At 37.6% G+C, this 21,129-nt stretch overlaps 3 protein-coding genes across 5 annotated transcripts in view; 1 reads left to right on the top strand and 2 right to left on the bottom strand.

Annotated features, from left to right (window-relative positions):
* evi5l (ecotropic viral integration site 5 like) overlaps nt 1-6,342 on the bottom strand; it is a 46,602-nt gene extending 40,260 nt beyond the window's left edge. Inside the window, exon 1 of one of the 3 annotated variants that reach the window (XM_046837539.1) lies at nt 6,082-6,342. The gene's annotated coding sequence lies outside the window, so the exon portion shown is untranslated. The remainder of the gene's footprint in view (nt 1-6,081) is intronic. The other 2 variants (XM_046837536.1, XM_046837538.1) reach the window with 2 other exon arrangements.
* A 1,833-nt stretch (nt 6,343-8,175) lies between these two features.
* On the top strand, nt 8,176-12,877 carry ddx39aa (DEAD (Asp-Glu-Ala-Asp) box polypeptide 39Aa). The gene is made up of 10 exons (XM_046837857.1): nt 8,176-8,307; nt 9,002-9,214; nt 9,327-9,454; nt 10,399-10,675; nt 10,763-10,881; nt 11,277-11,408; nt 11,634-11,743; nt 11,876-12,020; nt 12,249-12,396; nt 12,624-12,877. Exons 2-10 carry the CDS (start codon nt 9,007-9,009, stop codon nt 12,638-12,640), a joined length of 1,284 nt encoding a protein of 427 aa, XP_046693813.1. The 5' UTR covers nt 8,176-8,307; nt 9,002-9,006; the 3' UTR covers nt 12,641-12,877.
* Nucleotides 12,878-13,044: 167 nt separating this feature from the next.
* Nucleotides 13,045-20,262, bottom strand: LOC124378279 (CCN family member 1-like). Its single transcript, XM_046837858.1, has 5 exons — nt 19,943-20,262; nt 19,201-19,414; nt 17,468-17,830; nt 15,248-15,429; nt 13,045-14,622 (listed from the first exon to the last, which is right to left on the bottom strand). The coding sequence occupies exons 1-5, from the start codon at nt 20,021-20,023 to the stop codon at nt 14,317-14,319; spliced, it is 1,146 nt and encodes a 381-aa protein (XP_046693814.1). The 5' UTR covers nt 20,024-20,262; the 3' UTR covers nt 13,045-14,316.
* Between the last annotated feature and the right edge of the window lie 867 nt (nt 20,263-21,129).

Raw genomic sequence — 21,129 nt, 5'->3', positions numbered from 1 at the left:
ACGTTTGTTCTGTTTAATGACGAAGCTAAGTCACTCCCATAGGAACCTGAACTCCAGGTAAGCCTCCTCTCCACCCTGCTTCTTAAATAATGACTGTGTCCTCCCTGTTCATAATCACAGAGGGATAAATGACTCATTGTAGAGCAACACAATATGTCTAGAGGTATGATACAAACACCTATTCATGTAGAAAAGACACTGAGATTTACTTTTTTACTTTGTGCTTATGGGCGAAAAAGGGTTGACACAGACTATACTAATTCCATAAATTAAATACTAATTAATTTGATATTATATATATTATATATATATATATATATATATATATATATATATATATATATATATATATATATATATATATATATATATATACACACATATACATACACACACACACAACTGTATAAGACGGTAGAAAAGACATTACTCATAATCTTACATTCTAATGCTCATGTTAGTTCTTACTCTCCAGTGTTCTGTATTGTTCAAAGACTATAATCACACTCTTGATATCACCCAAATGAGGATGGGTTCCCCTTTTAAGTCTGGTTCCTCAAGAGGTTTCTTCCTCATAACATCTAAGGGAGTTTTTCCTTTCCACAGTCACCACGGCTGCTCATCAGGATAAATACACATCGTTCACCTTCACTGTTAAATTCTGTAAAACTGCTTTGAGACAATGTCTGTTGTGAAAAGCGCAATTGAAATTAACTTGACTACTATAGATCGACCGACTGATTGGCCGGCTGATTAACACGCCGATTTTTTAAATTTTTTTTATCAAGCGGCTTTGGAAAATTGTACAGCAAATTAGCCCGATTATTTTGTTATGCGCTTGCGTGAGGGAACATAATGCTCCATATACCAGCAGGTGACAGTAGTGTGAATCCTGCAATTCGAAATTCGCTTAATTTGAGAAGAGATAAAAACTGTGAATATATAAAGCAAGCAGTGTTTCCACTTGCTGCGATTGTTACTAACAGATATGTGTAGTTTTTTTAATCATGTCCATTTTTCAATTTTTTCTTGTGTGCTTATTTACTAAGCTAATTAGCCAGAGTTTCTTTCAGAGTATTCTTTCTCGCCGTTCTCTTTCTCCGCCGCCTATATGACATACAGAAACGACTGAAAAACAGCTGACTCGTTCCAACCAGAGCCAACAGTGTGGAAAATATCTAAAGCCAACCGACGCACAAAACCGTCCTGACAATCCCCGACAGCCGACCATCAACTTGGTGTGTCTAATTTGGAGAAAGAATGATTGTAACTTTTTGGAACTGTTGCTAGTGATCCTTCAACCAGCTGTAGATTAGGCTACAGGTAGGCACGAGGATCAAAACCTGCTAACAAGTGCACTAATTGGAGAGGCTTGTATTGTTCAAAAAAGGTTTCTTTTAAGCAATGTTCTGTATCACATCTTATTAATTAGTTAGTTAGTTAGATTTTATAAGATAAAGGAAGAAAAAAAGAAAATCGGCCAAAACAAATCTGCATCATATATCAGCCATCAGCTGCCCTTAATTCTAAATATCTGCATCGGCCAGAGAAAAAACATAAAATGTAATATTTAATAAGATAAATACAATACGTCATTTATAAGTAGTGGGCATGGAGTGAAGGTCTTATTTCATTTCTTACATTGTGTGTTACTGGACAAAATTTCTGCCAACTCTTTAGTTTGTCTGTGTAAAAAAAAAATCAACAAACTATCCGAAGGAAGAATACAAATCCAGACATCTGGACTAGGAGCACAGCTGTGGTATGTTAAATCCAGTGTGACTCAGCTCAGTAAAATACCATAAATAGCAGTAGCCAGACTTTGGAAGGAAAGTGGAAAACATAAGTAACTTCTTCGCAAGAAAAACAGTGCAGTAATGGCAGCAGCGCACGAAGCTAGAGAAGAAAAGTGGCGAACTTTGGTGGAGCATGGGATAGGCTACAAGGTCAGGTCATACATTGCTTTTAGTGACTCACTGATTTTTTATGCACAGAGATTCAAAAAGGGAGAAGGAGATATAGCTGGTAATATTGCTACAGAGACTGTTAGAGCTACGGAGGAGGGAAAAAAACGAATGAGACAGTGGAAAAAAAAGGAAAAGAGGGGATGGGATGCAAATGATCCTCCTCTCATTCTGAATGCAGTGTTGCAGCGACAGGAGCACCAGCTCGGGTGTCACACACAAGGCCTTGTTCAAACTGACCCACTAACACACACACACACACACACACACACACACACACACACACACACACACACACACACACACACACACACACACACACACACACACACACACACACCAGCCAGCCATGTGAGCAGAGTAGCTTACTACCCTCATTTTAAAGGAAGGATTTACTCAGTAGGTTTATGAAGTCATGATAAACATAATTTCAGAACAGTTGGTCAGTATCAGTGGAATTCCACTCTCATGCCTGATTTTTCACTCACACTCTGCAATCCCTGTAAACGTCACACCTTTGATACAACAGCTCCTTTAATATAAAAGGTTTAAATGCTTGATTTAAATGAATACTACAGGGTATGACGTGCTGTATGCGTGCTTACAAAAACACTAAATTATTCAAAATGTGGTTCAATATAGCTCATAATGTTATTAAATCTATACTCTGGCATTTTTCATGACTTTATCTCTATCTAATGCATCAGCAATTTCCACCCACATACATTTTTACAGAAAACCCAATTACTCTAAAACCACTTATAATGGAGGTCGAAGGGCAGATGTCGCATTTTGTTGAGAAACATTTGCACACAATGCTACCCTTTTCTAATTAGACAACTTCACAAACCCTTTACTCAAAGTCTTTGTTAATGATAATTCATTTGTTATTCTGTATTATTCATCCTTTCTGAGTCAAAAAAATTCCAGTTATTACTCACCAACAAGTTGCACACAACTAATAGACTGTTATATAAAACTACGTATAAACAACTTTGATAAGACATTTTTTAAACCTGACTTACACTTTTGCCTTTATTATAAAAGTGTAACCGTTTTGACTTCACATCAATATTCACACTTTTGGTGACATAATCCAATTACTGACCTTCCATTATAGGCGTTGTTGACGTAGACAGATTTTTCCCTTAATCCTGAAAAGCAAATTATGTCAAGTTGACTTTTCACTGGAAACTAAATATACATTACAGATGCAGTGGATAGAAATTAGGTTGAAAATTATGGAGGTTTTATTGACTTATTAACAGTATAAGGTACCTCGTTTTTATTGATTATGAAGCTCATAAAAGCTTTGGTCTAATCCCTCTCAGCCTACAGCTTGTATGGAGGTGAAAAAATTTCCTCTTTCTATCATTCTATTTGCAGAGAGAAGGTATTGTGAAGAAAAAATTAATCTTACTATAATTACTACTGCCTTCCAGTGCCGAATTATTCTGAATGCAAATCCTAATGAGAAGGAAATGAGTGAGGAAAAGCAGCAGAATGTTCCTGCCCACTAAGGTCTAAAAAAAGCATTTAAAATTCAAAAACAGCCTTCCGTCACCAAGAGGCTTTGCATTGCAAACCCTTATCTGGGTAAGACAGTCTGTTTTATGATCTTGTTGTGCAACACCATTTTCCTCATCTAAACAGATTATTTGTGATTTACAAAAATGATCAAAGTCTCTCTCAATAATCACTGTCTGATTTCTGCTCATCATATATTACCAATACTTTTATCTACTCACAGTGATTTCATTTAGCACTGTTGCTCACACAAGAGAAGCCTCCACTCAAAAGCAAAAAAAAAAAAAAAAAACAGCGATTAGACTGTCCATCCCTTTAATTACAGGAATAAGATCATTAATCTGTTTAACTGTTTCCCAAGATGAGACTGCAGGCCAATGGGAAGAGAAGCTCTTTCGGGTTATGACATAGTTTCTATTTTGGCTAATTAGCAAACCAGAGATCTGTTTCTCTCTCCACGAAAAAAAGCTACAGGGTGATCATGACGCTATGGACAGACATGGGAAGTAATAAAGTACAAAAACTTCATAACTGTACTTCTGGTATCAGTAATTTACTTCACTATTTATTTTTCTGACAACTTTTTACTTTCACTCTACAATTTAACACAAATATCTACTTCCAGGCTCATTACTGTAGTTTTAATCTATTTAGTGACATGATCAATATTTTTGCTTTTCATTGTGTACCATTTTCAGCCCATCGACTCATTTCTTATCATTGCACGGCTTTTTCAATCTACCACTGGTGTAAACATGCCTGAGAACAGAGACGTTCCTGATCACCTGATCATCATCATCTTTTCTCTGCTTGTGTTCTATATAGTGGATGTTCAACCTGGATACTTTTTTTAGGTAACAAAATTTAAAATATTTTATATTAATTATTAATGTGTTACCAGCATGACACTAAAACAGGTAATGGTTACTTTTTACTTAAGTACATGTCAGAGCCCAAACTTCTTTACTTTAACTTGAGTAAAAAAATTAGTCAGTACTTGAACTTTTAGTCTTTTAAAACACAAGTATCTGTACTTCTACTGGAGTGAAGGATGTGTGCACTTTTGCCATCTTTGGCCATGGAAAGAAGCCACCTAGAGCACAACATTGACCAGAATTTATATCCACTGGGACAAGCATTAAATGAGACCACAGCAAGTGTCCCATTAGAAAAAAGCACATTATCACATGAACCATTCAACTTTGACCTTTAGGCCTGAAAAAGGAAACATTAAGAGTGTTTGTGCATATCATATACTTACCATAGTGGTTTAGAGGGGACGATTTGTGATTAAATCAATTCTTTCTAACAACACGTCTTATGAGTCAGTCAAGCACATTTCTAACGAGTTAAAGAAACAAAAGCAAAAGAAACGCACAAACTTAATGCACTTATTATTATCCCATAACCTAAAGAAGTTTTAATGCTATAAAATAGAGACATTTCATAGACAATGTTTATTTATAAAACCCTGGGATTCAACAAATGCCACTTTTAAGACAATGCCAAACTCAGAGCCCTGTGTATGAGTTAGATAACGAATACTGATCAAATAAAGCCATTGTCACAGCAGCTGTCAGCTCTGCACTCTACATGTAGGATTCCTCCAAGACAATCAAATCAAATATTGGAAAAATAAAAATGATCATAGTGTCATTTGGAAACAGAATCAGACTCAATCTCAACTCTCTGAAATGCGAAGTGTGATTGAGTCAATCACGATTGTATGACATGCAAGATTTTGCTGAACGATGATGCTTAATGATGAGAGTCAAAAAGGTAAAATTCTCATTTTGCTTTCGGAGTTGAATCAGCCATGCGAGTTGTAATTCATAACTAGCGAGAGTCAAAATATATTCCACTTAATTTGAGTTAGACTTTGGGTCCAAATTGTAACTTGGGCAACAAAGAGTGAAGACTCAAATGAATCAAATGAAACAAACTCACACAGCTGGGCTTATTTAAAAGGCCAGGTTTAGGGAATCGATTCAATCAGGTGAGACAGTAATGTTGATCTCTATAGACAGTGTGGTATAATACTTAGACAATACAAGAAGTGAAGAAGGTTTGCATTCAAATATTGGTTGATTATATGATTTATAATGCATTATAATGACTTACTGTGTGGGGTAACGAGTTGATTTACCCGCAGACCCCAAGTGAAATAATGGTGTTTTCCTGTAGGCAAAATCCAGCAGTGTTGTGGTTGTGTAATGTCATGAAATTAAGGCCGGTATGGAGACCGGCCTCGTTTGCGCATGCGATGATTTTTATCTTCACACTATAACATTAATAAAAATCAGCACCACAACCATATAATCAATAGAAACCTGTGATTAAACAGTGATGATATGGCTCTGGTGATCATTTTTCCCCTTTTTGTCAAATGAATCATGAGATGCTGGTAACAAGACGGACCTTCTCCAAGATGATGTGAACGTGATCTCGCTTTGTCCAAGGCCACATCTCATTCTTACTACTCAGCTCTATGTATCTGTATAGTATCATTTTATACATCTGCATACAAAACAGTTACAAACACGTGATGACACAGCGATGAAAAGCATAGAAATGAAGGAACGATGCCCACCTGGATTCATGTGCCATTATTCGAGCGGCTCAAACGGGCCATATCGAGGACGGTGGACTACAAAAGCAGCGGAGAAGAAGCGGAAAAAAGAGGCCTCTTTGTGTGCGCCGTGAAACCGCGTGAGAGGCTTTAAGGCAGGAAACCGCGTGTAACATCCATTATCCTGGGTTATTCTGAAATCAAGGACGACGCGAGCTGTCAAAGCAGCCGAATCTTCATCCAGGATTGCGCTCTTCAAGGAGACGCCTACAGGATAACAGCGCCGCCCAAGTCCCGCCCCTTTTAAACCCTCCTTCACTGGACAAAAAACAATATGTACTTCATAACCCACAAATCAGCTATTAAATATAATTAATCTACACAACAACATCTTTAAATAAACTGCATAATTCACACATGCACATTCCTTGTTTTTTTATTATGAAAGAAATCAATCAGACATGCGCGTCACGGCGTAATTAAACTCAATATGATTGGCATGTGTCTGAACCAATAGGAGAGCGCAGATGACGTTGGCTCAAATAGATGGTTCTTCCATTTCCCTATTCCAGATGTTTTAATTAGTTTTTAAAAGGGCAGATGTTACTTATGATAAGAGCAATACTTAGTGTAAGGTCATGTATGTCTATATTTTCTGCTATTAGGTACAGTATCAGGAACAGCTACAATACAGGACATTCACTGTAACTCCACTGTAATAATGGAAGGAGGACCACAATGACACCAGACAAGATATTTGGAAAAATGAAACACTGTTAACAGATACACCCTGACAGTGTGTGTGTGATGGTGATATCAGTGTACAGGTGTTACTTTTCTAGCCTGTTTTGTAAAAATTGTTAACAAAACGACAAACACTAGTCTAACGTCACTGCTGAACTGAAACTGGTCCAACAATCTCCAGTGGTTCCACAGGTCCCAAATACAATCTGATCAGTGATGGGCCCTTTGCACTGAAGAATAGGAATTGATCAAATGTAAACTATTACAAAAATATTATTCCATGAAATGATATTTTCTTTTATAAATTCTTCTAGAGTCTTCCTTTGGATCATGGCTGTCAGGATTTGTGGTCCTTCAGGCACTATCTATCTATCTATCTATCTATCTATCTATCTATCTATCTATCTATCTATCTATCTATCTATCTATCTATCTATCTCTCTCTCTCTCTCTCTCTCTCTCTCTCTCTCTCTCTCTCTATATATATATATATATATATATATATATATATATATATATATATATATATATATATATATATATATAAAGATCTAAATCAAACTAAAGATAAGATAAGATAGGATATACCTTTATTCGTCCCACAGGGGGTAAATTTCTCTGTTACAGCAGCAAAGAAAAAATAAATGCAAATATATAAAAGAATAGACACATACTATAGTATACCGTATATACACACAACACAATCTATAAATGCAAATAAGAAAAAAACCCACTAGCAATTAGTTACGCACGTATTGCAGGTAATATTGCACACAGGTAATATTATTACATTATTAAATTAACAATTAGTAAGATTTAACAGGTGGAAGATATCAGTATCTGAGAAATGTGGGTTTGCAGAGGGGTAGACACCATCATAGTTCATAGTATAATAATAGTAATAATAATATTAATAATAATAATAATAAGAAGAAGAAGAAGAAGAAGAAGAAAAATCATTATAATAATTCATCATCACCTCATTACAAGTGATTTAAATTGTAATATTTAATAAAAAACAGCTTGATTTCTTCTGCACTTTTGCAATTATACTTTTTTTTCTGTTTTAGTTTCCCTTTGATTTTCTTTTCCATGCATCCACGAAAAGACTGGAAAATTACTTGGGTTTTTTTTTTGGGAGTTTGGTTCTATTACAAAAAAAAATAAAAAAATTAATAATGGTCCTTTTTCATTTTTCTAATTCTCTTTCTAAAATGAAAATTGTATAACCAGAGGGTACACGGCCCTCTACCGCCCTCGTGTGGTCAGAATAAGTGGGACGTTTTAATCGTATCTCGCAAAGTTCCGCCTCTTTTACGATTGGCATTTAAATCGGCCAATCATAGCCGGTCTTTGCTTTGTTGTTGATAACGGGCATTGATTCTGACCAATAGAATTAGAGGACATTGTTGCCGTGAACTTCCGGGAAATAGTATAAGATTTGAGGCCTAGGCACGAGAAGCTCCTGTAGAGAAAGCCGCTCCAGTCTGTGAACAGTCCACGGTAAATTCACATTTTATTCGTTATATAAATTCTAACAAGATCATTATTTTGACTGGTATAATTGCGCTGTTTATTCAGATATAAATGCGGGGCCGTTTTGTTTTCACCGTATACTGAGGCATTCATGTGAGACTGAGAGAAACCCACGCATTTCTGTCGTTAGCGCGTTAGCTAGCTTTGTGTTTAGCAACAGTGCGGTTAACGTTTATGTTGTTTATGGTTTGTTATTATGAGTAAATGATTGTAAAATGACGTAAATGTTATGTTTACACGCTACTTAGATTAAAAAATAATAAACGTTTAGATTGAGTTAATCGCTAAAGATTGAATGGCGAGCTCCTGTTACTGTATCACAAATGGCTACATGTTGAGCATATGGCGCACTACCTAGGCTGCAGAGGCCATTATTTCATACCCTATGTAGTGTGCGTGTATAGGGAATAGGTCGTGATTTGTGATCCGGACATCTGGGAGACCAGTTTAACCCGCCATTCTTTGTTGTGGGAATAATTGTGTCTTTTGTTTTGTTGCTTAGTAAAGGAAATTAACGATTACATACATAAATAAATAAAAACGTGCACGTGTTGTTTTATAGCTAAAATGATCCAACTTAATCAATCCTAAACTTGAAGGCTATACAAGAATATCATTGTAATGAAAGTTAATGACTGACGTTCACGTCTGTGCCTTAAAGAAACCATGGCCGAGAACGATGTTGACAATGAGCTGCTCGATTACGAAGAGGACGAGGAGCCACAGGGAGCTCCTGAGAGTGCAGTTGCTCCAGGAAAGAAGGAGGTGAAGGGTTCCTACGTCTCCATCCACAGCTCCGGCTTCCGAGACTTCCTGCTCAAACCTGAGCTTCTCCGTGCGATCGTAGACTGCGGTTTTGAGCATCCATCTGAAGGTCAGGAATATGTTTGTGTCCAGGTGTCCTAGTCTTGAATGGTAGTTGATTACTGTATGCATGTGGCAGACAAGGTTCTGATTTGAAACACTGTTTTTGGACTTTTCTACAGTTCAACATGAATGCATCCCGCAAGCCATTTTGGGCATGGACATCCTTTGCCAGGCGAAGTCCGGTATGGGGAAGACTGCGGTGTTTGTGCTCGCCACACTACAACAAATTGAGCCCGTGGATGGACAGGTGAGTTTTTCTTCTTTTTTTTTGGGGGGGGGGGGGGGGGGGGGGTAAATTAGTTAGTTTTACAAAAAAACAGGAAGATGTGATGTACAGTTTGGAGTAGCCTGTACAGGACAAATGCATAGTTTGTTTTTATTCCTTGCTTGCAGAATCAAATATATGTGATATTTGTTCGTTTAATGCTTGAAGTAGAAATAGTGGAATGTCCAAGGACGTGTGTTTGCAAAAAGACTGGCTTTATACTCTTACTGCACACCAATGATATAACAATCTAAGAGGCACTTGTTAGCAATCCTTGCAGCTTTGAAGTCTTTTTGTAAGCAGGAGAACAGGAAAAAAATATTGTAATATGTGTAAAACTATGCTGATTTCGAATAACAAATTTTAAATGATGAACAATAAGGAAGATAGCTTAATGAAACTTGAGTAGAATTGAATTCTCTTCTAATAATTCATGTAATTATTTATATTCTTGCACAACTTCAGAACCTTTGCAGCACTCAGTGGCCCTTTGGGAAGGACTTGAGTAAAATATGAGTGGCTCGGAGTCATGACTAAGAACTTTAAAACTTTATAATCTTTTATCTTGTGAGCGATAAGCTGCTCACGGAAAACTAGGTGTAGTAGTAGTTTACACAGAGAAAATGCGGCCGGTGACGTGAACTTGAATTTGCGTTTCAGTTTGTTAAAAAAAGCCGTTGACAAAATCACAATACAGTGAAACTAAATGAACATTACGTTTCTTGTGTGCATTTTGCTGACTTTTGAGATTTGTGTGCAAACATATAGTAAATTCTGCATTCATGGCAAGGACACAGTGGAGAACTTCCATGTCTCTTAGCACTCCACCAATGAGGTTAAAAATGATGAAAATAAGGAGAGTCTCCTTGCAGTTCTTTTTGCTAAGATCTTGTATTCATCTTCATCCATCCTCTTGTTTCTACCAGGTCTCTGTGCTGGTTATGTGCCACACTCGTGAGCTCGCCTTCCAGATCAGCAAAGAGTACGAGCGTTTCTCCAAATACATGTCCACCGTGAAGTGCTCAGTGTTCTTCGGAGGTCTGCCAATCAAGAAGGACGAAGACGTGCTGAAGAAAAGTTGCCCTCACATCGTAGTGGGCACACCTGGCCGAATCCTTGCCCTCATTCGCAACAAGACCCTCAACCTCAAAAACATCAAGCATTTCGTTCTGGATGAGTGCGACAAGATGCTCGAGCAGCTTGGTGAGTCGATAGAATGTTTTGATTGGGGTTATACAGGTTCTTACATGTCCGTGCTTTTCTAAAATGTAATTTTTTTTTGTATCTCAGACATGCGACGGGATGTGCAGGATATCTTTAGGCTGACACCCCATGAGAAGCAGTGCATGATGTTCAGCGCTACACTCAGCAAAGAGATCCGGCCTGTCTGTCGCAAGTTCATGCAAGATGTGAGTCACTGATCTGTTTTCATGTTTGTGATTTTTTTTTTTGAGGTAGTTATGGATTAGAGGTTGACCGATCAAGCGTTCACTTTGCTATTTTACACAGGTTATGTTTGTTTTTTCGGTTGATTAATCGGATATTGGTGAATACAGTCAAACCTAGCTATTTGTAAAATTCACGGTTAACTCTATTATGGATCATATCTTTTATGATTATTAACACGTTCCAAAATGTACATTTTCTCTTGAGATTTATTTTCTTCTAGGCTGGTATGAGTGCATTCACTCGGAACAATTTAAGGCAGCTCCATGCATTTTTTTGTAGCTTGTGTTTGCATGTTTTCACCTCTTTTGGAGTCATACATTTGTTTAAGGATTTGCTGCTGTGTTTATGCCTGTAGCCTATGGAGGTGTTTGTGGATGATGAGACTAAGCTTACTCTGCACGGCCTGCAGCAGTATTACTGCAAACTGAAGGACAGCGAAAAAAACCGCAAACTCTTCGACCTGCTGGATGTCCTAGAGTTCAACCAGGTGTGTGTTCTTTCTTTTTAGGCAAATTTCATAGATAAAAGGGTCTCAAGTCTGCAGAACATGCCTGAACTAAATCTTTTTTTGCATGCATGCCAACCAGAAAGTATTTTATGATTTGTGATGTGCAGAACATTTTTGTCAGAACCAAAACTGGGGGAAAAAAAGAAAAATAAACCTGGAATTAATTTAAAGGGTCAGTTTTAAATCCTGAGTGTTTGTGTGCAGGTGGTTATATTTGTGAAGTCAGTAGCACGCTGCGTGGCGCTCTCTCAGCTGCTGGTGGAGCAGAACTTCCCTGCTATTGCCATTCACAGAGGCATGGTTCAGGAGGAGAGGTGAGTTAGACTTCTAGTTGTTAATTATTAGCCTTAATGCATTGGTGGCTGTACGGGTTTCCTTTCTGCATATGCCATATCCATTGTTTTGTTTTAAAATTAAGCTCAGGGTGATTGATGTTTCTACCACAGGTTGTCACGGTATCAGCAGTTCAAGGATTTCCAGAGGAGGATCCTGGTGGCGACTAACCTGTTTGGCAGGGGGATGGATATTGAGCGTGTCAACATAGTTTTCAACTACGACATGCCCGAAGACTCGGACACTTACCTACACAGGGTGAATATCTACAAAGCTTTGAGTTACTGCAGTAGGAGTACTGTAACTGTCAGTTCAGCCAGGCCTTCAAATGATGGAAAATTTCTTTTTTTTTTTTACCAATAATTCCAATCAAATATCTGCATTTGGGAATACATTCTGGTTTTTCAGATTGTATTAAAACCTTTCAGAAAGTTTTATAATAACAGAGATTTTGAAGTAATACATTTGCTCCTTTCCTCTTTTCAGGTGGCCCGTGCTGGTCGATTTGGGACCAAGGGTTTGGCAGTCACCTTTGTATCAGATGAGGCAGACGCCAAGATCCTTAATGATGTCCAGGACCGTTTTGAAGTGAACGTGGCCGAACTGCCAGAGGAAATCGACATTTCTTCATACAGTAAGAACTCAATGTCCTCCTTAACAAATATTAACAGCTAATCTGCATGACCTGGACATTCAGTGGGTGCATTATTATTATTTTTTCCCTAAGCTGCTTTTGGTTTTGGTTGTAATTCTAGGAAACACTTAAGCAGACCATAGGAAAATGTTGCCAGTGCCAGAATGAGTATGCCATTTGCTTCTTAATAACTTTATTTCTGCTTGCTTTCTGTCTGTCTTTTGCAGTTGAGCAGTCCAGATGAATTCTCCCTGTAATCCAGTAAAGATTGTAGTGCATTTGGCATCTTTGGATGATGGAAGAGCTGTTTCCATATTTTATTTTATCATTTGACAGACCCCCTTTTTCACCTTCCTATTAATTCTGTTATGTGTATCTTAAAACATGTTTATTTTATTGCTGTGCTGGGGGTGCTTTTATAATTTCACTTGTTAATTGTCGATGCTCATTGGTTTGAGAATTAAAACTTTTTTTATATATATATATATAAACAATGGTTTTTCGTCTGTTCATTCTTGTTGCGTCTCCTTTGAAGGTTATCTTGCTGTGCTTTTAAACTGTTTCAATTTGTAGCAGAGTTGTGCCTGCAGAGGGAGCTAGAGATGTTATAAATAAGCAGTGTTAATGGTTAGTCAACAAGGCAGTTATTTATGAGGCAGTAATTACTCTTTATTCTTTTCAACTTTCAATCATTTTTTGTTAATGGTTTCACTGCAGTTACAATGCGAGTCTTAGTAATAGTGCAAAAAAACATGTTGAAAACATTAGCTGCTCCAGATTAAAAATGTAAAATGAGCAATAACTAACAATTAGATTCTTTTAACATTTATAGTAAATGAATACACAATTGTAGGACTTGTATCAGTCCTGCCAATATCAAATGTGACATCAGTGCAAAATTGACCATCATGAATGCAAGTAACAGTGAGTGCTCCTGTGTATTGTAAATAGTTAGGATGAGTACACCATTAATTTACGTTATTTTCGGGGTAGCTAGATATATAAATGACAAATTTCTCACTAATTCATTGAACATATACGAATGGAAGCAATTTGTGGATTAGATTAGCAATCTAATTTTACCATCAGGGCATCCTCGAATGTATTTCTGGCTGTGATGTTTATATAAAATGCACTCATTATAATTTATACAGTAACAACTTCCACAAGTACTTGTATGGCAGATGCTTTGACAATATCTAAGCATAATAATAAAGCTTAAAAGAAACTCCTTTTTGATACTGGGAAGAAACAATTAAACCTTTTATGGAAGGAGTCTCCAGTGTCAGTGGTTTGTAATCGTCTCTAATGTTCCTGCCACAGGGGGTTTGTAGTTTGTGCTATGTGATGTTGCAGAGAAGATAAAATATATATAATTTAAGTGCTAACTTTGGGGTAACAGTAACTCCCTTTTGTGTCGGGTAGCATCATACCACCCTGTCATTGATTATTTTCCCGTACCAGCATGTCATGATGCTGATTTTATTTCTCATGTAATGACACTTTGTCACTTTGTCTTTTTAAGTCAAACAAAATCTTTCTAATCCTCACTAATAATTTCACACAAAAAGATTAGTTATCAAGAATAATCGCCTGAACTTGCTAGAAATGGTGCAAATTTCAGCTATTTTTTTTTTCACCAGGATTCACATGATGCAGTCAGTGTTACAGAAAGAACATAAACTACAAAATATATATGCAATGAACCAATGCATTCATTCATACTTGCTGACCAGCAGAACTCTCAATCACACCAGCAAGGCAAAAAAAACTGGTCTATCATCTGTGTAAATGCCTGGAGTCAGCAGTGTTCTGGGTGGTGAACTACACTTAAATATTATTTTAATTTCAGCGCAGTTTTGTTGTACACTGTCGTTACGATATGGTCAAATGACACCTTATAAAGTCTTTGCCAAAAATTTAGTCAATGAACTTGTGTGTGTCTCCATAAAGCCACTTCTGAGGTGGCATGGCTGCTTCGTTCAGATGCCCACAGTTTTGTCCACACTTGCAGGACAGGATGAGCATGACTGCTTTGTCGAAACGCCCTCCACCAGGGCACTGAAAAGGGACTGAGGCGGTACGAGTGCGTCGTGGCACACAGCACCGACCATCAGAGCACATGCCACAGTAGTTTGACTTGTAAGCTTGAACGCTACGGCAGCCTGAGTAGGACAGGTGAACAGGTTCCCGTGACTTCTGCATCCGCGTACACTTTTTTCCTCTCTGTAGACAAAGAGAAAATGGAGGGAAGTGGATAGAAAGGAGAAGAAATATGGAAGCAAGTGTTCATATGACGACTATTAAATTAGTTGATCCAAATCCATTGTTCATCCTGATCAATTTATGTCACATATTTGGACACAGAATTGAGAGAACAGACTTGGATTTCAAAAAATGACACACAGACATTGCTACATACATTTCACGTAATCATAAGTCTTTTATAGCGACGTGAAAATGGTACAAATGGTACACTTAACCATGTTGTACCATGGTGTTGTACCATGGCACGTTATTGCAATTAGCAAAATTTATATTTGTCTGAGAACAGTCATTCAATCACAGCTGAAGAATTATATGAACTGTATAAGACTATCACAGGGAAAAATAAAAACATCTGAGCTGTGTGCATGAAATAAGTAAAGGGTGGAAAATGCATGCACTGCACAAGAAAGGTTTCCTATAACAGAAGATTTTCAAAAATAAGGAGATGTTCAAAGGGTGTGTAAATTTCACTTGTGATTACTAAAACTGCCGGTCGAGTTACACGCCAAAATTATGTCCAGAAAAATTTGCAAGGTTGTAATAGTGATGCTTTCAAGCAACACTAATTACGTATATACTGTACCTTGGGAACAGCAGCCAGTGGGCTGCAGGGTCGTATGTTGCATAGACGAGTTTCTCTCTCCAGCTTGCACTGAGCGTTGTCGTTGGTTACTCGTGAAGACATCCCCATGCCACAACTACTTGAACATGGAGACCAATCAGTTGTCTGGACCACACATCGTGTTCGACCAATGGCCCATGGGTCTAAGATAGAAAAATAGGGGAAAATGTTTCATGTTTAAATACTGAATGCATATAAATAGTGCGAGATGACTTGAATAACAACATTAATATCATTGCCTAAAACCAAAGAAATTCAAAAGGCTGCCACACTTGTGTTATTCAGTTGACAGCATACATTTGATATATTTGTTCAACACCGCTCATTGTGACTATGTGCAAAGAGCTCAGCAAAGGGCTAATTTCATGACACAGCATTTAGCAGATGCCTTTATTCAGTGCGCCTTGCAATTATCTCATTTATACAACTGAGCAGTTGAGAGTTAATGGTGCCCAAGAGCACAGCAGTGACAGTTTGGCAACACTGGGCTTTAAACTCACAAAACCCTGCAATTAATAATGGAGTTATTCATAATTGGAGTATATATCAGTTCATATACAGCCTGAAAAACTAGATCCTTAGCACTTTGTCTCTGTTTGAGAAAATATATTAGATTTCATTGCAATTATTTGATATAAACTGGTTGCAATTTGGGCATAGTAGACACAACATACGCAATTCTGTGTTTCCTCCTTATCTACCGAATGTATTTATAGAGCAAGAATGGAGCAGCATGATTCCTGCCCAAATGGAACTCTTTGTGATTTTCGCATTTTTTGTGAGTTTCCATTTCTGATCACCCCTTTATTGTAAAATACCCCCAAAAAAAAGAAAGAAACCACCTGTGAAATCTTTTTAGTTTAGTTTTTTTGCCATAGGAGTTCTTTATTAGACCTTCATCATCATTAGCCACCAAAAGCCTATATGTACTACATGTGTGCACAATAACTTGGACATGAATTAAAAAAAATGCACTTGTTAGAGAAAAATAAAAAAATGTAATAAACTATAATAATGTATTTTTGTCTGAGTAACTAGACTGGTATTGGACATCCATAGAAGGATGTGGTCAGTTGGTGATCAATTGGTTAAAGGGATTCCAGCTCTAAAGAGGTAAAAAATTAAATAAAATAAAAAAACTCTGTTTCCGCACAAAAAAAGTGTGCAAACTGAACCAAAAACATTATATTACTTAATTTGTCTAAGGGTGTAATTAGTCGTTTTTGGTACTTCTACTTGACAACATAATTCTTTTTACCAGTACAATTACTAGGAAAAGCATTCTTTGTTATTTTCACAGATATTGAAACATTTGGTTGAGCATGAAATCTGTTTTTAGACCGGGTGTGGCTCACAGAATGGAGCTCTGGTCCACCTGAAATCAGTGTTTTAAGGTTTATATAGAGCGAATTCAATGGTGGTCTGGCCTGTGTGCAAGAGTGATCTGTTTCCTAAGCTGGGTGTCGAATCATGTAAATGTTTCAACCTGTCACTTTACTTCCTGGTTCAAGGTTTATATAATTTTATAATGGAAGGAAAAGAAATGTTGCGGTCTTGCTGTGGAAAAGGAAATAACTTCTTGGTATGTGGAGTGGAAATTAAAACGAATACGACTCATAGAAGACTGAAATATATATTGTAGATTGGCAGATTTGATAAAAAGGCTGCAACTAAGCTTTTGATCAGTGTAGAGCAAAAGTAAAGAAACATTAATTCTATATTCTGCTGTTTTGCAAAAAACGCAGGAGAACCTGTGTAATTTTTGTATTCATCCATTCATTTTTATTTTGGTGGTTTCATAGAGGATTTCAATCTTATCCTGGAAACACTGAGCATAAGCATTGCAATCTGGAATAGCCATTCCAATTAATGGGTTTGTGAGGTGAGACAGAAGTGGTAAACTTGAAGAAACACACATAGAAAAGCAAATCCCCAGACAGATTCAGGATTTAACTAGAGATGATTCATATGTGAAAAAGGTCACTGCTGGCTGCGTTCACTTAAGTGACATAGAATTGAATAATCAATCTTGGTTTGAAACTTTGATGTGTACAAATCCATGAAATGATTCAATGCACTCCCCTACAAAAGCCGAGACTCAATCTAGTATTTGGACCAATATGAAATGCCTTCTCTTTCCCATCATTTGACCCAATTTTATAAATGAATCTAAATTCTTACTTGGTAAGTGTTTATATCCTTGTTCATCTTCCCATTCAGTCCTCCTCTCCCACAACTCATTGCCCAGGACATTCACGTTCTTGTCAAGAGGATCATTAGCCTGCTGCTTTGTTTTCCACTGGGGTATCAGCGGTGTTATTGCCCCTTTGTGGCAGTCCACGCTAAAGCAGCATTGGCCGGGCACCCGCACAAGTCGAGGATAGGGACAGGAGGGTGATGACAGGGGCAGGCTCGTTGTACAAAGAGGACCACAACCCATCGCTCCATCTATGCAGGTACATTGGTGTTTGCAGCCCATACGAAAACTCTCACCATTCTGGTACATTCGGCTATTGTATTCACAGCTGCGACCTTCCAGTTTGGCTACGAAAAAAAAAAAATAATAATAATTAGGATGGATAAAGACTTCAAATAATGTGGAATGTTGCATAGTATTAACACATATAACACAATGTTTGATTCTGATTGATTAGAAAGTAATAATTTTCTCTAACATTATCTGTATATCTGTAACATGTTATATTAACATTTATATTAATTCTCCTATTGTAATGTTGTACACAAAGATTTGAATGATGTGATTTTCTTCAATCGAAAAAAAAAGCATATTAATTGGCCAATCTCTTTGGTATAAGAGGAATACTTTGGGACGGAAAAATAGTCAACTCTGTTGTGGTAACAGTAACTCCACATTTAATTCCAGGCATTCCCCTAGCTTGCATCATCAGGCAAATTTCTGTAAGCATTATACAGTGAGAACTGACCATTTTAATGGGAACTCCCTGTACAGAGATTAACTCTGCTTATGCAAAGGCAACACTCTACTTAAGATATCAACATGTCTTCCAGTTGCCCAACCCTTTCAAGCTTGTGAGGATAAGAAACTATTTAAGACTTGACACCATCATAACTCTAAAGCAAGGCCTCAAGGGACAAAAATATGCTCTTATGATGATGAGCAGTTTAATTTGCTTGTAAAAGCCCACTTTTCTCACACAGACATTGACATACTTGTTACTGATGACACTGACATTAATTCAGCAGTTCCATATTCTGAAATGTTTACGATTTTTCCAAAGGTTCGGATGACAGCAGTTGGCTCCGTCCTTCCCCCAACAACAGGCAAACATGGCAGCAATCTTAGTCACATTCACACCACAACTGGCATGGCAAAAAACAAACCCAAAGCAAGGGTCGGAGGTTACTAAAAGGTCAAATGTCATGGAAAAGTTTGACGAGGGTGACAAGAGGTGGAGACAGAGATATAATATCCGCTCTGTGATCAAAAGATGTCTATTCATAGCATAGACTGGCATCACCAACTTGTCCAGAATGCAGTTCCATTTCCATGCATCTCTGGTGGGACTCGATAAAAAAAGATCATCATCAGCTTCCAAATATTTTCAGTGTCCATCATGGCTCATGTTGTGCTTCTTTTCCGTTTGGAGCCTCTCCTACCACACTATTCTTACACAATTAGGACTATTAGGTTACCAAGACACTAATAACAAGATATGCAATTTTGTTGCTGTGTGTGTATTTGGGATGAATAATGAGTCTGCAGATAAAAATAAGACCAGTCGTTATTTATCCCAGTGTAACCTGTTCAAAACATGGCTGACCAAAGCATATAAATATATCCTGACTCTAAATAAAGAGCCAGAGCATCACGCTTCCCAGTTAGAACAACAGACACATACACAACCAAATATTCATAGTTTTACTTTACCCACCTCGACATATTCCTGCTCCCAACATCACATCATTGCCATAGTTACATTCCAAGCCCTTATGGTGGTCACAGGGTTTGTAAGTATTACAGTCCTGGTTGAGTTGGGCGGCACACACTTTACAGCACCCGCAACCATCAAACACCAGACTGACGCCAGCAGGACACATCGGCGGCATAGCAGGGCATTCACACACACCCGGGCAGCTGGCATTAACCTGGGAAATTAGATCAAATCATCGATGGATTGTGGTTTGAAGTAACAAATTGGTAATAGGGTGAAAATTGAGAAGAGGAAAATTGTAATGTGAATGAACATCAAAGTTATTGGAAAGATCTAGATTCCTGTGACTGCGAGACTATGTCCACATCTTCCACAAGCTTTCAACAAGCCTCATGTAATCAAGAGCCGAGGTGGTTTGGAAACTTGGAACAAAAAACAAGGAGACTAGAAAAACCTCTAGAGGCCTGGACAGGAAAAATCATATAGCCTGACTACTATCTATTGCCATCCAAGAAAATAATAATTAGTTACACTAAGTTGTATATGATTGTATTGAATGAAAAGCAGGCTTGAGATTCCTCTGAGCTCTGACATAAAAAGTGAAAAGACATTGAAAATTAGATATTACAAGATAAATCATAAACATAAACGAAATATAAGGTACAAAACAGTAAATACATAGTTCACTTAGATAATAAATTGATGCAAATTATTATTTATTTGCTGATCATTGAAAACTTACCATGCACGCTGATGCAAATGTTAAAAGAGCCACATAGGTCAATATCTTCATTATTGCAAATTTAAGTTGACACAATGACATGAATCATCCAAACAGGACACGGTGCCCCAAGAGGCTCTGTCTGTGAACTGTTATAAATAGCCAAAGAGCGCAAGACACGCACTATAAAAAGCGCAGAATGAAAAATAAATAAATAAATGAAAGGAGAAAGCACAACGAAACAATAAAAAAAACCCTCAGGTGTCCTGGTATTCCTTTGATTTTGTCTGTATAAAGCTGTGCTCATGCGTGCCTTATAGCTCAGACTATATTTATGCCAAACTCGCGTGGCCCGCTCAGGCTCCGCCCATCTTCATATATCCGCCTAATTATGTTCGGGATTCGGGCCAGTGCATTCCAAAGGGGTGGGGAAGTGACCCTGTGAAGCGGTGAAGAGGGCGTGGCCAGGCATGAATACAGTCATTCATAAAAACAGAATTAGTCTGCGCTTTGAGGCGGCCATGCAGAGCTGTGCTTATTTTTTCTGGTTTGTATTAAAATATTACCAGGGTTTATAAGTGCCTTTCCTGGTGCATTCCTACACTCCAGTCACGTCTCGGGACCCAACATAAATATACTCAGCTGCAAGTGTTTTTTTTTCTAAGACGTTAAGAAATGTAAATACATTAAAAATGCATGAGAGAGAAAAAGAAAGAAAGAAAAAAAGAGAAAGAAGGTGTGGGTCAGAGCAGGTGCTCCATGACTGAGCTCTGCTTGTTGTTTTAAAGGGAGTATGAGCTCCACCCTGGCACTGCAGAAACACTACAGATATCTCTGAAGCATAATCCATTCCCATCACACAGCTGAAGACCAAACAGTGGCTCACGGATGGTTACTGAGAGGAGATGAGAGGAGAGGAGAGGAGAGGGGAGGAGAGGAAATGAATCTCCTGAAAGGATATGAAAGAGGTTTGAGGAGTTATGAAGATATAAAAGATATAAAGGATATAAAAGACTGCCCTTCCATTCATATTTTGTTGCCACTGTGATGCTTCATCATTGGGAAAATGAGTTTTTCGATGCTCAGAAGACATTTGGCCTTGAATTCAAAAAATGAGTCTGAGAATTGCAGGTCTAATTTCCTTACTTATAGGGATATATTTATGAATTTAAATGGATATTCTTCATATATATAATTCTTTGAAGCTA

Source organism: Silurus meridionalis, chromosome 24 (genome assembly GCF_014805685.1).
Source record: "Silurus meridionalis isolate SWU-2019-XX chromosome 24, ASM1480568v1, whole genome shotgun sequence".
NCBI classification, from domain to species: Eukaryota; Metazoa; Chordata; class Actinopteri; order Siluriformes; family Siluridae; genus Silurus; species Silurus meridionalis.
This window is presented reverse-complemented; position numbering and strand designations above follow the sequence as displayed.

What these genes read in the sequence shown, in the direction of transcription:
- LOC124378279 (XM_046837858.1), bottom strand. Translation starts at nt 20,023, where the DNA reads ATGTCATTGTGTCAACTTAAATTTGCAATAATGAAGATATTGACCTAT. An exon ending in CATTTGCATCAGCGTGCATG is followed by an intron (nt 19,415 to 19,942) that starts GTAAGTTTTCAA and finishes CTAATTTCCCAG; the next exon opens with GTTAATGCCAGCTGCCCGGG. An exon ending in CACTGGCTGCTGTTCCCAAG is followed by an intron (nt 14,623 to 15,247) that starts GTACAGTATATA and finishes CTTTGTCTACAG; the next exon opens with AGAGGAAAAAAGTGTACGCG.
- ddx39aa (XM_046837857.1), top strand. Translation starts at nt 9,007, where the DNA reads ATGGCCGAGAACGATGTTGACAATGAGCTGCTCGATTACGAAGAGGAC. An exon ending in GTCGCAAGTTCATGCAAGAT is followed by an intron (nt 10,882 to 11,276) that starts GTGAGTCACTGA and finishes TTATGCCTGTAG; the next exon opens with CCTATGGAGGTGTTTGTGGA. An exon ending in ATGTCCTAGAGTTCAACCAG is followed by an intron (nt 11,409 to 11,633) that starts GTGTGTGTTCTT and finishes GTTTGTGTGCAG; the next exon opens with GTGGTTATATTTGTGAAGTC.